The following is an 18,290-nucleotide window of genomic DNA, read 5'->3' on the forward strand; positions in this document are numbered from 1 at the left end:
TTACACTATATGGCATGTGATTTTTAACTTAAAAACTGAACATGGCTATCTGAACATATTCCTAATTCTAAAACTAGATCTAAGGTGGGAAATCCACAGCTTCTGATATAAAATCACATTATAGTAAAATAGTTAATCCACAAAAATATTGCTAAAATCACAGAATGCTTTGAATACTTGAGTGACCAAGAAGAATAAGTAGTCTTTTGCAAGAAAATGAAAATTGAACAAAGTAACAACCATTACAATATGCACCAGTACTGAAATGTAATGGTTTCTCTATTTGTATTAAGGCTATCTCGAGAAAAGATTTATCAAAGATCAAGTTTACTAGTTTATGATTAGTTTTTTTAAAAACTTGAATAATAGGCATGTAGTCACTTAATTTTCACAGCTGCCAAGTGTGAAGTGCTGAAGACTAACAATAGTTCCAAGGTTTCTTTTGACTTTTCAATTTGAACTGCTGCCTACAGCAGCAATTCACCACCACTTTCTCAAAAGGAAATTAGGAAGAAAAATGCTAGCTTTGCCAGGGGGACTCTTCCATCTAAGAAAGAACTTTAAAAAGCTCCATATGAACAAAGTATTGAAGTTAGTAGTATTTATCAATAACAAACTTAACTGTGGCAAGTTTCCAAACATTTCCAAATAAATAAATAATTACGAGCATTTTGTACACCAATACTCTCAGCATACAAGTAATAAAAGTATAATTTAATCACACTCATGATGCCTATCAAAGCCACCTGTGGAGAGATAAAAAAGCGCCAGTCCCTTAAGAATTATTCATCCTTTTTATTTTCCTTTTTTTGAAAAATGTGTTTGGCGAACTAAGACCACAACTTGCATATGTGATAAGTTTTCATTATAGATGTAACTGCCAATTTTCATAAAAATGCAGATAATATTATTTAAAACAAATCAAATGCCATAAAATAATGGCTAAATTATCCTCCATGTTTTCTCTTTCTTCAACTCAATCTTAGATTTGCAACATTTTAAAAACTAGTCTGCATAGGACATTTTGGAAAATACATTTCAATAAATACTGTTTTTTTTAAAACAATTACTGAAATCACTTAAATGCAGGGAACAGATATTGTGAAGGTTTATAACTAGTTGAATATTATAATACTTGTCATATGGAAAAAATACACATTTTGAACAATTGTACATGAGCACCTCAGGGCAATACACAAAACATAGTCAAATCTGTTCATTTGGAAACACCTGATCCTTCAGATCCCCTTGGAAATTATGCACAACTGCAAAATTAAACATACTGTGAAGCAATTGTGTACATTTCAGATTAAAAGTACCCACACACTGAAATTTGAGCAAATAGTTTGATATTTCAAAAAAGGCTAAATGTATTTAAAATACTGTGAACAACCAATTTCCCTGGCAATGATTAACATGCATTCATTTATTTTCACAGAAACAAACCAATCCAAGTTGACTTTTTGTAGTTCATAAACAGCATTTTAAACACTTATGCATCCAATTGTCACCTCATTAAATAACAGAATGCAAAAAGTCATTTCCTCATCATTTGACTAACAAAGCAAATTTTAAGCTGTCAATCATCATACCATTTTAGATCCGGTCCAGACTTTAAACAACGTGATGTAGTTAGTAAAAACTAATAATCCCTTCAGTACTTCATTCTAATAGCTACAAGTATTCAAAACATGCTTAAAGACTGTGCACTATATTAGAATTTCAGCAAATCAATTTTATATTCATATGTGCACTTTTCAATCGCTAGTATTCAATATCCATCAGGCCAAATGCATATGACATAATAGACAATGTTCCATGATTAGTCGTGCATCTCTTAAACTATGCCAGTCATCAAGTCATTTAACAGTGTGTCTTTGGCTTAAAACTGAATTAATGATCAGGGACCTAAAGAACAGCAAATAAACAAACTTAAGTAACTAAGCACGTACGCTGCCATAGCGCAGCTTGGCCACAGCAAGCACAAAGTATCTGTGTAACAGTACTGAACACAATGATGAGCTTCAGAGTCAAGATAGATCAGCCATATGGCTCCCAGACCTATGGTTCCCCAAAATGTGCCATACCCCATTCGAAGAAAAAAAAACTTTTAGTATATATCCAGCTGGTTATAGGTGAAAGCCACACATTTTGTCTATTGACAGACAGCAGTTCTGGATATTTGGAAATAGCAGGACATGAACAAGCAAGAGCTTCACTGTGTCTGTTCTATTAAATGTATGATTGATTCTGTTTAACAGGGATAAATTAGGAATAGGAATCTCACAGTTCTTAAATGTGAGATTTCAGGAAAACAAGTGAAAATAGAGCAAGTTTCAATGTGCAGCTAATCATTGCATAATTCAAATTAATATTGCATACACTAAATGAATATACTGTTAACTTTCAGAGATTTTGTTACAAGTGAAAGCTGTAGATTAGAATTGTTAACACTAAAATATATTGCCATTTTGATTCCTCTTACACTCCAATTAGATGAGGAACATTTGTTCTTTCATATGAAATTCTCCCTTAATGCACCAAGATGGCAAAGACAAGGAAATCCTCTGTTTTATTGGTACCATGGAGTTTTCCGAACCCAACGGAGGGTGAATCCTGCATCTGTTCTGATCTTAATGGAAGCTGCCTCTGCTTCTCGTACAGTTTCCTTAACAGACTGCATCAGGTTCTGAGCATTATGAACCAACATTTCTGTAGCCTGAGTATAAAAAAAAATGAATAGTCATAAACATGCATGTATGTAACACAACACTGACAGTTCACAGCTTCAGAAAATTACAAACTAATCAAAATCCTATTTTAAATATGCTTGCTGTTAAGATAGATACATCTATCTCAATTGGTTTAATACCTGTTAGCTTCATATTATTCAATGCCATTAAAAGTCAAAAACCAGCAAAATGAATCATTCATCTTTAAGCATTTTCATCAAATATAACTTTAATATGGTTAGTCTTAAATTACTTGGGTATAATAAGACACTATTTAAAACACAAATCCAATGAAATTGTTTTTGTGGATCATAATGAATTAGCTACATTAGGATCTTTTTGTGATTTAAGGTGTAGACTGTAATGATTTGAGCAGAGGAATGCAGAATGTGTTCTCCATGCTAACAAACAGCGATTGTGCTGGATCAAGCTATTTGCTCCCTGCTCCAACATACTTTTTACCCTCTTATAGTATCTCAGTTTTATTCAAGGAGTGCATACTTCACGAGGTAGCAAAGATCTGACAAGAATTATGATGGCTAATGTTGGAGTCTCAAATATTAACAAGTGCTTTGTTTCAAACTATATAATGCAAAACTCATTCTCATGTATAGCCTTGAAATAAACAGGCAAAGTTGGTTTGAACAAAGCCATAGTTTCTGAAATTTGATGACTGCCTCACCTGCTCAGACTCCTCTTCACTAATATTAGTTCGTCCCAACATTGTAGCTTTCACAGTAGAAAGAATTTTAAGTTGCGTACTGATAGTTGGGATGCGTTCACACACCTGTGATTGAGAGAAGCAAGCAAGCATATAAACAGCAGAGAAAATATAGGCAGTTACTCAATGCTTTCAGGTTTCTTTCCTGTTTGCTCTTGTGATGTGGAGGACAACATTAAAGGTTGTATTTATTACATATTCTTAGGTTACACAAGAGAAAATGAGTAAGATTTGTTTTTTTTTAAACAGACAAAGGTTTAATTTATGCTCATGATTTGGTCACTCTCCCTATTTGAATTGTGAAGCATGACTCGGTGTAAAATCACTTAGACACTACCTTACCAACAGATCGATTATTATCCAAAAACTTCTGCTTAGTGCTTCAGTTCATACCTGGAGAAGGTTAGTCCTGATTCGCTTATCAGTACATTGTTTGGCAACTTCCTTTGCCAATCGTGTCACTTCGTCAGATGCTTTAGCTATGTCTTTAGCACAGTGAATGAGGGCACGTTTGTTTCCACTACCACCACGCACCAGTCGTGACATTTCTGCCATCAACAAAGCCATCCTCTTCGCAGCACCAATAATGTCATTACCCTGATGAAAGAATCCATATTAAAAGGTAAAAATATTTTTGATACAAAAATTCTCTTTTGGTATTTTTTTTCCCCTCAAAAAATTAAGTCAATTCAAGTCGCTGAATACAGATCATATCACATGACAGGTTTAATCACTTAGACTGCAGCTGTTTCAGGATTCTACATTTTATATTGTTTTGGAAGTCATGCATTTTAATCAAATTATAGATTATATTTGATGTCTAAACTTAGTTTTAGCCCTGTTTTTAAAACTGCTGGCAATGTTCTCAGGAAAACCAATAAAATCTTATTACAACTCAAACATTCAAAAGTGGTATGGGTGATACCATGCATTTTCAAGTACATAGTTATTTGGTGTTAGTTTCAAACTGCTTCAAACAAAAACACTTTCCAGCTTTATTTGAATGTGCAAGAATTGTGAAGCACAGTAGCATCTCAACTTGCAAAAATTCATATGTTACAAAAATTGCAGAGGTATGTTACAGCAGCCATGCCAAGAAATGGGAGTAGACCACTCAACCTCTCAAGATTATTTCACCATTCAATGAGATTCTGATTGATGAACTCGGTCTCAACTTCACTTTTTTTTTGCTGTCTCCAAAACCCTAGATACCTGTGCAGAGCAAAAATGCGCCTCATTCAGCCTTGACTCAATATCAATTCCTCTCAGAGTAAAGAATTCCAAAGAAGAAAAACTTGGAGATTAAATTTCTGAATCTCTGGCTTAAATGGGAAGCTTGACTGAAAATGATCCATTGAGCCTGAAATGTTTCCAATTAGCCAGCCAATCCTCCGTCAGTGCTAATATATCACCCCCAACCTCACAAACTCTCACCTTGTGCACTAACCTTACACTTCACATCTTAGTGAACACCTTTCGGGAATCATGTGCACTACATTACTGGTCCCCATTCATTCACCAGCCCATTACATCAAGGAACTCAAAAAAAGTCAAACACAATTATCCTTTCAAAAAGCCATATCGACTCTGCTTAATTATACCTTAGTTTTAAAAAAAGTACAACTTCCTGGATAATGCTTTCCAGAACTTTTCCATTAACAGAGTTTAGACTAACTAGCCTCAAATTTCCTGATTTCTGTCACCCTCTCCTTTCTCAAACTGATTTGTTGTTTTCTAATCTGCTGGAAAATTTACAGAATCTAGAAAATTTTGTTAGCTTTTGTTAGGAGCTATGCAGCCATCTTTTTGAAGGCTATAGAATATGGCCATTAGACTGGTTGTGGGTCTTTCGTCTCATTAGTTTACCAAGTTTTTTTTTAAATAGTGATGATTATGTTTTCAGCTTATCCCTTGCTTTTGCCCTGTTATTTTGTACCATTGAGATGCTTTGTTCTTGCTCTCTACACTGAAGACTGAACATTTACTTTATTTTGATTTCCTAATTTCCGATTATTAATTTAGAAATGGGGGCTGGGAAATGACTAATGTGGACTTATTTAAATACTTCAAACACTCGCTGCCTTCTGGTTCTCTTTTGCATTTTAATTTCTTGCCATTTAATTGGGTTTTTAAAATTAAGTTCCTTTTAAAATTTTCTCAAAATCATGGTTTGCAACAAATTTTAATAATAATTTACACCTTTTGTTTTTATTTGATGCAATTCTTAACTGCCTTGGCTAGCCGTGGATGGTTCATTCTTTTCAAAGGCTTTTTCTTTCTTAAATGGAATGTGTTTTTGTTGCATTATATTGTCTTATATGACTCATTATCCTTCTTATTTACCATATTATCTGATAATATGTTTTCCAAGTCTATTTTAGCTAATTCTCACTTGGCAATGCTTGATAAAAATATAAGTCTCGACTTTCAAACCTGCATTTCTCACTAACAAGTTAAATATGCATTCTATCATATTATCATCATTTTGGCATGTCACATCCATTACTATCAAATCACTGATAATCACTTTTTCACTAGAACTTAACAGATTCAAAATAGCATGTTGTGTGTCTGATTGTATGTTCTGTATGATGAGAAACAAATGGTGCCTTTTAAACAAACAGAAAATTAAAACTAATAAAGAAGTTTCATAGAAAGAAGTGGAACATGCCCAAGAGTTCTGCAACTTAATCTAGTGATCAGTTGAGTCATAAAGACAGGACAGTTGCAGATTTGATTACCACTCTATATGCAGATAGTTCAATTATCCAGATTCTAAGATAATTACATAATGGCCAGTCTGCACGTCTAAACATTGCCAGTGCACCATGCAGAACAATGTCGTGCATGAACATTAGTCATCTGCATTTCTCATGAGCTCTCAAATCACAGCCTCCAGACTCTGTTTTAAAGGTGTGCAGATTGATGGGAGCATTTGGCTAGGAATCCAGAGTCCATCAGGACTAATATAATCTTTCCCCTCATATGCACAGGCTTAGGGTTGTGAAGTAAAGCCTCTCCCCTTCTTAATGGCCTTGAACAGTCCTTCTGTTAACCCAGGGGAAAAAAAGCAACATGAATGGAATACAGATAAGATTCTTCTGTCAAACCCCTCTCCTCCCAGTATGACTCTGAAATGTGTAAGAAGCCTCTCATTAAGAGATTGGGGGAAGATGGTGACATAGTAGTTATGTCACTAGAACCCAAGGTATTGGCTCAACATATCAATACCTAAGAATGTTCCCATACAATTTATTTTGTGCCCAAAATCAGACATGCTGCACATTAATGCCAATTCAAGAATTTTCAGGTTTGTTGCTCGACACTTAACTGTTGCCCTCTCTAATCTAAAGTGCAGAGACAAATACCTAACAAAGTTGATTGTTGCAAGAGCTCATCATTTAAATCAGCACAGCAGTAAATCAAAACTGGAACCTTGTGGTCTTGTACAACTCAACTACTCACTGGGGAAACTTGGAATGTATATTATGGAAGGATTGAACACTTTCAGAACACAACAGTTCAGGCTAAGAACATAATCAACAAAATAACATCGATTTTCTCAATGTAATCAAACTAAATCATTTTTTAAAAGAGTGCCATAATTAATCAACTTGAAAACAATGATCATCTTAAAACAAAAATCAAATGACAGGGATCCAGTTTAATCAGAAGTAGGTAGTCAGATTGTCACAGGACAGACAGGGTGAGGCGTCAGGAGGTTGAGAGCTTGTCAGGTGGTTGGGCAGTATTTGGGGTGGGGAGTCAGGAAAGAGTTGGATGGATGGGAGTGAGTTCGTTGGACAGCAAGTCAATGAGTGTAGTTGGGAGCAGGAACATTGGCAGGGAGAAGAGAAAGGGTGGGGGTTGGAACCACTTACGGAGTCACCTAGCGTTTAATCTGTTTAACATTTCCTGAATGACTTATAATCAAGAGATCACCAGATTTGGCCCTTCATGTAATGTCACCAGAAATTATTATATCTCTAAATGTTAGAGGAGTTTCATGTGCTGGCAGTCAAAAATAAACTTCCTACTTATTCATATTTCCTCAAGCTTCCTTCAAAGCCCAAATCCATTTCTGTTAAAATATTTCTACACCTGCTTTTTAAATTTAGGTATTTCAGTAAAACATGCCCTATCCAAACTACTGTCTGCTTTAAGAAAAGGATTCTAACTGGCTGCTTGACTATTTAAGTTTTACAAAAGTTTCTTCACTGATGATCATTGACCATGCTGAATAGGCACTGCATTGACAAGCAATATGTATCTGTTCAATGTTTCAGAAATAGTGACTATAAAATAATTTTGGAGAGTATCCTAGTTAAATCATCTTCTCAGGAAACAAATTAATCACAAAATGAAAAGCAGTATTGTCAAAGGCAGCATTGTGACATCGAAGGCATTTTGTAAAAAATAGTATATGTAAACTCTGATATCAAAGTTGGAAAACTAAAGTTCACATGCTCCTTCAGACATAGCAACATACAGAATCACTAAAAGTAAAATGAGGCTTAATACTCTTCCATTTAGGGAAATATTTTGACATTTAATGATTAAGAGTGCCAATTCCACTGCAATGCTATTTTAGAAATTTTGATTGTTGAGTTATAATAATCAGCTTTGACTTCAAAGAAAAAGTCCAAATCCTTGAACTCAAATTCATTAATGTGAATTTTACAACAGGTCAGCAACCTGTTAGCAAAGTCAGAAGTTATTCAAATCTTTAAAAAAAGAGTTTTGACACCGTTTAAACAACACATTTTTAAGCAAAATGTTTGCAGGTAAGAAATTAGTTGAAAATAAGATCAAGCATTTTATTGCACTTACTTAAGGACTACAATAGTTAAATTAAATGAGAGACAAATTAATTATGCTATTGTAGCTATGCAAGTTGATCTAAAGCTTTTAACACTAACACAATCATGCAAATGTCATTAATTCACATTAGATCAAAAAACAAAAAACCTTCAGTCCATAGCACCAACAATTTTCTTGTTAGTAAAGCTGCAATCTACAAAAGGAAGAATGTCTGTTATTAGATATTTTTTAAAAGATCAAACTTTGAGATTATATAGTTCTGCACAGTTGAAGATTCATGTTTATATTGTATTATCCTTTGAGTTTTGTAACTAAATTTAAATCATCCACTTGCACTTATCTAGCACGATAATGCAGCACATCCCAAGTTGCATTTATTTAAATTTAAGACTCAAATTACATGAGTCTTAAAGCTCCATGTTCAAAATTCCCAAATATAGAAGAATTATTGTTCAATGAATTTTTTTAAAAAACATTTTAACTATTTTATAGCTATACATGATAATACCCTGGAAGATGGCAAAACTATGACAAAACCAGGAAGCCCTACAGAGGGCCAGGACATTTCGGCCATTCTGTTCCATAACTTTCAAACAACCAATGATCTGGGAGGGGATTAGAACTTTCCATGTGGACACAGTAGATCTAACCATCCTTGAGGTGAAAACTTCACAAATTCTTTACAATGTTTTTCTCTCAGCTGGGCAATAAAAGGGATTTCCACAGGGTGACTGAATTTCTCTGGACAATGCAGAATCTCTCTAGTCACAACAGAACGATTCTGGGACCTTTCCTTTGAGTTTCGGAGTGATGCTCAAGTATAGAAATCAAACATCCCTCTGAAGCACGTTGTTGTTCTCCAACATTTTGGGTAAGGCAAATTATAGAAAAGCAATCAAAATGAAAGCACAACGTCTTGCATCTATAAATATCACTAGTGAAATCCCCCATTCTAGAAACTACCACTTATTTCAGAATTTTGACATTATATTTTAGACAATCTGTGCTGGGGCATTCCAAATGTTGTTGCATCTGACACAGTGAGAGTTATCTCGCTGTCATTTGACCATTATGTAACGGAATAAGAGTGCAATTACCCCGATGAGTTGATTTTGATGGTAAAGTAGGAATTAAACTCCCTTTTATAATTCTTCCCAATCCTGATTGTTTTTGACCCAGACAACAACTACTGGGCCATAGATAAGTATTCATCATGGCTCAAATATGATTGAATTTCAGTTATTATATAATCCAAACTACAGTGAAGGCCAATAAAGACAATTTAGCTTCATGTCTGCCCCACGTAGAAAACAAATTTCTTTTGAAAACATTTTAATATTTTAAACAGCTTAAAAGCCAAATAGCTTATTAGAATGAAATGGAACTTGATGAAGGCCTAAATAATTAAATTTCTACGCTGTCAAAACCTTAACATTAATAATGTAAGCACAGTTGAAGTTAAGAACTCCCAGATAAGTAGGATTCTTTTGGCCATGTACATGGTGCTAGATCTTTCACCTAAGGAAAATATAGCCAAAGCTATTACCAAAAAAAAAATATTACTTTCCACAGACAGTCTTCCTTTAACAATACTGCCTTTTTATGTATGTATCCATCTTAGTAACAGCTCATTGGAGAGAACAGCACAGACAAAGTAACAATGAAAATATATTTACAATCTGGAAGTCATTCAGAAACTGTCATCTCTGGCTTCACAGGTGATGGAGATTATGCAATGGTCAACATCCACAATCACAATTCTGGCTACACTCAGTTTGTAAGACTGCAAATGCCTCCAACTACATCAAAGTCAACTCAGAATTGACTGCTGACGTTGATGAGGACCTTGTGAAGCCAATCTCAGTACTTCAAGAATGCAGGCAAACATTTTACTGCAGGCTCACAAAACCCAACCAGAATCTGCAATAATGCAAGTCGGTCAACACTTTGAATGACTGGATGCACACGAACCAACTGCCAGTGGGAAAAACTGAGGAGTACCTTACTAGACCATTTTCTTGCTTCTCGGTGCAAAGATTGAGCCGCAGCCAGAATTGGCTGGTTAACTGGCTGATTTGGAGGCATTAAAAGTAGCTCAGGTTCGTACTCATCTTCATTATCAGAGGGAAGAGTCAACTCAACATCATCGTCATCATCATCATCATCATCATCACCATCATACACATCTACATCAGCCTCAATTGCTTCACTTGCCTCATCAGTCACATCAGGCTTTAATGGTAGTGAGTGTAGAGGGGAGGATGGAAAGACAGTGAAAGAGTTAGTAAGAGAGACAAAAGGAGAGACAGAGAATATGAATGGAGTTCTTTTAGTAATTAGGTACCTTCTTGTTCTGTAGGGAAGGAAAGAACAAAATGTCTACAGGAAAATCAGGAAGGGAAAAGAGATGGTCATTTTTAGATTGTGACTTAAATTAGATCCAACTATTCAAAGCAGAATATTTGAACTAAAGGCAAAGAGAAGGACTTTTTTTAAATTCCCAATGGAATAAAAAAAAGGAATATCTTTGCACATGCTCTAGCTCAGCTTTTGACTTCTTACACAATTAAACAGCAGAATCAAGACAAAAAAACATTACTCCAGGATCTAAAGCAGAATCAATGGTATCATGCATGAAACTACACATGAATGCAAACATGTGTTCCGGCAATTAATTTTGTTCCTAAAAAAATACTTGGATAATGGAGAGTGTTAAGCAAGAAATGATCATAGGCTGCATGCTTAAGAGAAAAAGAGAGCAAAGACACACAGGTTGGGTAGAGCAGGAATTGCCAAATCACCAAGAAAGAAATACATAACAAATTTTAATTAAGCTGAAATGAATTTAGGGATCAAGACAAGGGTAAAAAGTTGTCACGGGCTGGTGAAAAGCAACTTTAGATTCAATACAATTCAACAGTGAGAAACAAAAAGCTTGCTAAACAGGGTTTAAGTTTGACATCTTGGCCTCTCAAACAACAAATTCTGCTCCTAACACTAAGTAACATGAAGGGGCAAGTGTTTAAAATATCAGGACCAAATAATCTGACCCCAATCTCATACTCTTAACTTTCAATGAACCTACATCATCCCACCAACAAGGCTTTCACAAAAACAGGTGGGAGCCTCACAAAATAGAAGTCATGCCCTATTGACCATAGTGCCAGGATTCCAACTTCAATGCATATTAACAGTGGCTGTGCAATCCCTGTGGGCCAGAAATAGCAGGTACACTGAAGTTTCACAAGGTCTTCAGACTAACCTAACTTTCATTAGTCAACCTTCCCTTCTGCCTCCCCTCAGCACATCAGTGTCACACTGAGGTTCTGAGAATTGCCAGGATGAACCTTCCCAATCTCATTACCAAATTCCTAGATGTACCCTAATACCACAACTAATTATTTTCACCTTTCGACCAGAAATTTAGGTCAGGCTAAGATTTTTTTAAAAAATCAACAGGAACTCTATATCCAAGGTTCATTAGATTCATTGCCTCCTTTGAACACAACATACATCCTCTCCCCCTTACTCCATTAACATTTGGGACCTAGAGGAGCAGTTTGATTAAAACAATGATGTCTCTTTTTCATAATAGTTCTCCAAAGAGTTTAGTAGAATGATATTTTTTAAAATTATTCACTTAAGAATACTGAACATTCAAAAATTGAATTGTATCTTTCAAGTGTAAGTGCAGAAAACATGACCAGGCATAGGAAAAGAACAAGAGGGATCAAGAACAGCTCTTATCTAAATAATCTGCAATTAATTCTCTTAAGCCAACTGAGACTAGATTTGAAGAAAAAGACTTGCACAAAAAAAAAGTCATTGTTGCACCTCGAAGTTGTATCATATCATTTCGCTCAATGCAGTGAAAGAAATGCTCAAACATTTCCTTTCCATGGTTCAGAAAAGACGAACATGCCAAACAAATACTAATCTCCAGTCAACCTTTCAATTTCAGCTGATGGCCAAGCAAAGATGTGAAATTGTTGCAAAACGATTTCACAAGTGATTGCAGGTTGGATAGGAAGCTATGGTTACACTAACCAAACACTCAGTTCCATGATGGACAGGAAGCCTCACAGCAAACCTAACATTTTTTCCCCTAAATACCTCATGACAACATATTTCAAGCAGGTAGGAATAAGTAGGCGAGTAATTGACTTGGACAAACAAAAGTACTATGGTGGTGTATTGGCACAATGGAAATTGCCATTTGTAAGCCCTTCAAACAAGAGAAGTAGATAAAGTTTTTACAGTTCATGAGAAAACTCACATTTGCTACAAGTTGCCAGAAGATTAACCTTAAATCTGGAAAGAAGAGCCAATATCCGCACATCCAAAGCTTAGCACTACCATTGTCGGGATCATCTAAGTCTATCCCTAACTGATTATTTAACTGAGTCAGATTTATGTCCATATTTTGAATAATGGTGTCAACAGCCAAAGCATTCACCACTGATTGAGTCAGAGTACTCCAGCACAGAGACAGCCTTTGGCCCAAACTGGTCCATGCTGACTAAAACGTCCATCCACACTAACCCCATTTCCCTGCTCTTGGCCCATATCCTTCTAAACTTTTCCTATTCATGTATTTGTCCAAATGTCATTTTAAGTACTGTTAATACACTGGCCTCAACTACTTCCACTGACAGTTCATTCCATATACGTACCACTCTCTCTGAAAAAGTTACCCCTCAGGTTCCCTTTGTTCTTTCCCCTCTAACATTAAACCAATGCCCTCTCGTCCTCTCTTCCCCAACCTTGAGAAAAAAAAAACTAGAGTGCATTCACCCTATCCATGCCTCTCATTCATACACACCTTTGTAAGGTCCCCACTCAGTGTCCTGTACTCTCAAGAGAAAAGCCCTAGCTTGTCCAACCTCTCCCTTTAACACAGACCATCGAGTCCTGGCAACATCCTTAGAGATTTCTTCTGCACTCTCTCCAGTTTAATAACATCCTTCCTATAACAAGGTGACCAAAACTGAACACAATTCTCCAAGTGCGGCCTCACCAACATCTTGTACAACTGTAATACAACTTTCTAACTTGGATACTCAATATCCTGACTGACAAAGTCCAGTGTGCCAAAAGCCTTCTTCATTGCGACTTTACTTTCAGAGACCTATCATTCACCATGAAACTCCTACCTTGACTTGACTTTTCAAAATGTAAGACATCACTGTTATGACATGGGGTAAACCCCCTCTTAATTTTAAACCAGCACCACAAAAGATTTATCCCATGCGGTAATCTGTGAAAATTCGAGGGGCCAAGAACTATCTAAAGTAAAAATTAACAACTTAATTTTTTACATAAAAGTCTAACAGAGAATAATTAACTAACAACAATTTACAAAACTGCCTTCTAACATTGCTTCTACTTTCCCTTCTACAACGAAGAAGATTTACTAAAATTTAAATTTCAAAACCAGGCAGCTGTCGAAATCTTCCCTTTGTAACTTTATCTGTAGATTTTTTTTCTGGGCAAACTCCTCAGGAGTTCTTACTAGCAGCCTGCATCTGTTGATCTTCTGGCAGTTCTCAGCTGTTCAAGTTTTCTCAGTCTTTTACCCGCAAAGCGTCAGATTGCATCATTGACTTTTAATATTGCACCAAATTCAAATTTGATTGGACTTTGTTTTTTTGAGGAGAGGTATAATTTAAACTGATTGGCCCAAGTCAAATTTGTTTTTGTCTCCAGACAACCAGCTAATCTAGCTTCTGGACCAAAAAGGTTACATTGTATCTGGTTCAGAACACTTGGTGCTCTCAGGTCGTTCTGCTAGCTTTTAACTTTCTTAAAAAGGTACCCATATCTTGCCAACACTCACACTTATCTATATTAAACTCCATTTGGCATTTCTTGGCCCACTTCCCCACTGATCAAGGTCCTGCTGCAATTTCTGATAAGCTTCCCCATTGTCCACAACACTACCAGCAAACTTGCTTAACATGCCTTGAACATTCTCATCCAAATCAATGATACAGATAAGAAACAGCAATGGGCTCAGCACTGACCCAAGGCATTTCACTAATCACAGACCTCCAATCCAACAAGCATCCTTCCATTCTTACCTGCTGCTTCCTACCATCAAGATAATTTTGTATCCAATTTGCCATCTCACCCTGCATCCTACACGATCTAACCTTCCTGAGCAGCCAACCATGTGGAATCTTATCAATGGCCATACTGAAATCCATTAAGACTATATCTACTGTCCTGCCATCGTCAACATTCCTGGTCACTCCATTGATATTTTCTAATTTTCAGAGATGTTATTATACACCTCTGGTGCAAACAGGGTTTGAACACTGGCCTCTTGGTCCAAAAGTATGAACACTACCACCGTGCCACTAAAGCCCTTGGCATTCACGTCATATTATGAGTTGTTTGTTCTTCATTTTCCTTATAAGAAATCGTTTCAGATTGTTGTCCATCTCGCAAGGCCTAAGGCATGTCAAACAGTTGCTCAACTCCAGGACACTTTTGAATTGCCCAAGGAGAGAGGATTGGAGTAGGACGGTGATTGGAAAGGTCTGATGAAAACATTTTCAGAAGTCTAAAGAAAAGTTTAATACCACATCAAATTAGAACTTAGGCTCATCCAAGTGCTTCAGAGTTAAGCACCTGCCAATTTTAATAACCCCTAATTAAATTTTGTATTTGTTTTGGAATATGAATTGTGTATCTATAGGAAGACAGCATATCTTTCAGCTATTCGACTGTTCACCTCTACTTTAAATGTATATGTGAGCTATCAGGTGATTAAAATTTGTCAATTTCTTTTTCTTATTCATTCATTAGAGTTTTGTTAATTGGGCCAGTATTTATTGCCTATTCCCAACTGCCCTTGAGAAGCTAGTAAATGAGCCACTTTCTCAAATTGCCACAGTCCATTTGGTGTTAGTAACCCCAAGTGCTATTTGAATGCAAGTATTGTCTATCTCTATGAATAATTCTTCTATTTTAGAAATTATTAATGTTAGTTTTGTGCAAAGTTATTTGTAATCGATCTTGGAGTGCAATTGTGATTTTCATGAAATTATTTTAACATTTAAACTCATACCCTGAAGTTCATGGACTCAACCTCTGGTTCAATATTGGCACCCTGCAGTTCATTACATTAACTACATCTCAACATTGGAACTTTTTTGGCTGGAAAGGATTGTGCACAAAATCTTTCCCCATCCCATCTACTCCGAGCAAAATGACAGAAACAAAGATAACCTACCTGGCAGGGTAATATTCACTCTTTGAAAAAAGGCACCTTTCATTCAAAGATCAGTTAGAAAATAAGAGAAATATTATAATTTTCAGGGATACCCCACATGCATGCCACACACTTCAGATCATCATAAATTTTAGTTACTTATGATATTAATCTGTTATAACCCACCCAATCTACTCCCACATTATAAAAGAGACCTTCTCAATTCAAAACACTAAATCTTTTCTGACAAAACCCTTTCCTCCCTCCCAAGGATTTAGTAGGGAGTAACATTAAGTAACAGGTAGACACAAAAGGCATATCACTTATGAAGAATGCTTCCATTGGACAAATTAGTTTCTCTTGCATTGTTAAAAACTAGTTATCTACTCACATGATTGGGCTGGACAATGTACAATAATCAAAATTATATTAGGTGAGATGTCTGGACCTTGTCTGTTCCTGCACAATTCGCCAAATTAAAGCATTTCATAATCTCGATTGAAGTAGCATTTTCTGAAGGTTCATTAATTATTCTACTTTTGGAAATGCCATCACTTCAGGTTACATGAAGGAAAGATGTGGATTGCTTGAGTATGTTATCTATCAGAACCTCAATTTTCAACTGTTTCTGGAAAAATTTGACATTTCTGATTATCCCTTGGAAGTATAAGAACACATGGCTGCAAATGTATGCAGCATGATTCCACATGAAGGAACAAAGTACATAACAGATAATCCAATTTCGAATGATGGTGCTTGATGGATTAATGTTTGATCATGAGATGACCCCCAATTCTTTGATTAACTTATTAGGTATTTTACATTTGAAAGACAGCATTTTCCACAGTGCAGCAATCGGTCATTACTAGAATGGTTGGTCCTTCCAGAGTCTGTCCTTTTGTCTTTTGAGTGGAATTTGAACTCGTGTTTTACTAATTTACAAATGCAACCACTGAGCCATTGCTACCATGTAAAAACACAATGAATATACTACAAAACTCAAGATGAACAATGATGAAAACTGGGAAAACATTTGACAAGATAGATCAATAAAAGGACACGAGGATAACAGGAAAAAGACAGAAACTTCCACTAGCAGATATAGAATGGTCAACATTTTCTGTGACACAGTTTCTATAATTAAATTTCATTTCATTCAGTAATTTATCTTGGGGCTTACAAAGGAAGCATTTACAAGAACTTACAAAAATCAATACGGTACAGTTCTTGTCAACTGAGCTCTGATGTACACGTGGAAATAATACCCACAATTCAACATGTATTTTACTGAATAAAGAGACAACTATATGCAAAATGAATTCGTTAACATTTAAGACTAGCATAAATGCCACACAGATGAGCCTTCAACGATACTGACACTAGCATCACAGTTTTCCATGACAAAAATGTGAATACCCAGATCAAAACCTTGCAGGAAAAATAAATTCATTTATAAAAACAGAATTCAACTTTGTGGATAGATATGAAGAATATAGAGAAGCTTCAATTTCCATGTTCATTTGAAAAAATAAAGCCTCAAGAAAAACAGGGACATGTGGTAAATATTTCTTTACTATCAAAAGCTTAAATTGTTTTTCAAATAACTATAGCAAGTGTCAGACATTATATCTCATTACAACTCCAGTGAAAAACTCTAACTATAATTACAGAACAATATCCTAGAAGCCATTTATAACCAGTGAGCAGAAGCACTCAAGAAATTAAGGTGTCACTACAACTAGATCATCAAGTTGTAGCTGGTTGGATCCAGTTGGGAAAATTCCTGTATGGATGGTGTTATGCTGATCTATACGGTGGAACTGGAGAAGCATAACTGTCAACAGCTATTATATGGTTCAATACAACTGCAGAATATTCCTTTGAAGGTCAGAAAGAAGTGAAATTCATATGTTCATCCAGGTTCCAACCCAACATATTGGCAGTGTATGGAAATAATATAATTGGGTGATTGCCAAATGACACCAAGGTCCACAGATGCCCACCCTCAAACTCAGAAAATGACAAATATTTTCAAATGGAAAAAATGTTCATATTGGTGGGCCGCAGAAAGAATTAACAAGTGATTTGTTCAGTTAAGTGCTATTTTGTGGTCCATGGCCTTATTTTAGAGATCAGACAACTATTGCATCATCTCTCCAAATTAATGCCCTAAAAGATTCTGAAAATAAGCTCAAGCCAATTATATCATTAAGTTAATCAAGATATTTTGAAAATATAATGTGCCACTTAGTTTTCCCACCAATTGACTGCTGCTAAATACTACCAAAAGACTTTTCTTGGCTTATCATTGCATTTCTACTTGATAATCAGCTGTGTCATTCTAGTTTCCAAGGTGAACAATTCAAGCAAGATGAGCCAAACAAGTTGCTTTCCTCTTTAATGTCATGGCCTCACTAAGTTAAGAAAAAGTATTCCAAATAACTACAGTTTTGAGATCACAGGAAACAAGGATGCATACTTTAGCCTTGCTGAGATCATGCATGGTCTTAATGGATCACACAAAATTTGTTTCATAATCTTCAAAGGAGACTTGTTTTCACTCAAAGATCACAGAATCAGAATTCCTACAGTATGGAAAGAGACCATGTGGCCCAACAATCACGACTGAGAAATTGCATCGCCCAACTTTTAATTAATGTGTTTATACTATTGTTCAAAGTATGAATTGAGAGCTGTAATTTTAGTGTTCAATCATGTTTTTGACATTTTCTATAAATGGTAAACCATGACCTGTCAAATTTTTCACAAGTTACAAAGCAGCTTTGTTTGAATAAGATTC

General features: G+C 35.7%; 1 protein-coding gene across 2 annotated transcripts in view; it reads right to left on the reverse strand.

Annotated features, from left to right (window-relative positions):
* Positions 1 to 781: 781 nt before the first annotated feature.
* Positions 782 to 18,290, reverse strand: part of LOC140484676 (vinculin) — a 117,198-nt gene continuing 99,689 nt past the window's right edge. The window contains exons 19-22 of one of the 2 annotated variants that reach the window (XM_072583269.1): positions 10,276 to 10,506; positions 3,847 to 4,050; positions 3,415 to 3,519; positions 782 to 2,719 (exon numbers count right to left, since the gene is read on the reverse strand). In XM_072583269.1, the coding sequence (XP_072439370.1) occupies positions 2,573 to 2,719; positions 3,415 to 3,519; positions 3,847 to 4,050; positions 10,276 to 10,506 (687 nt within the window). In that variant the 3' untranslated portion in view covers positions 782 to 2,572. The remainder of the gene's footprint in view (positions 2,720 to 3,414; positions 3,520 to 3,846; positions 4,051 to 10,275; positions 10,507 to 18,290) is intronic. The other variant, XM_072583268.1, reaches the window with a different exon arrangement.

Source organism: Chiloscyllium punctatum, chromosome 13, assembly GCF_047496795.1.
Source record: "Chiloscyllium punctatum isolate Juve2018m chromosome 13, sChiPun1.3, whole genome shotgun sequence".
Taxonomy (NCBI): Eukaryota; Metazoa; Chordata; class Chondrichthyes; order Orectolobiformes; family Hemiscylliidae; genus Chiloscyllium; species Chiloscyllium punctatum.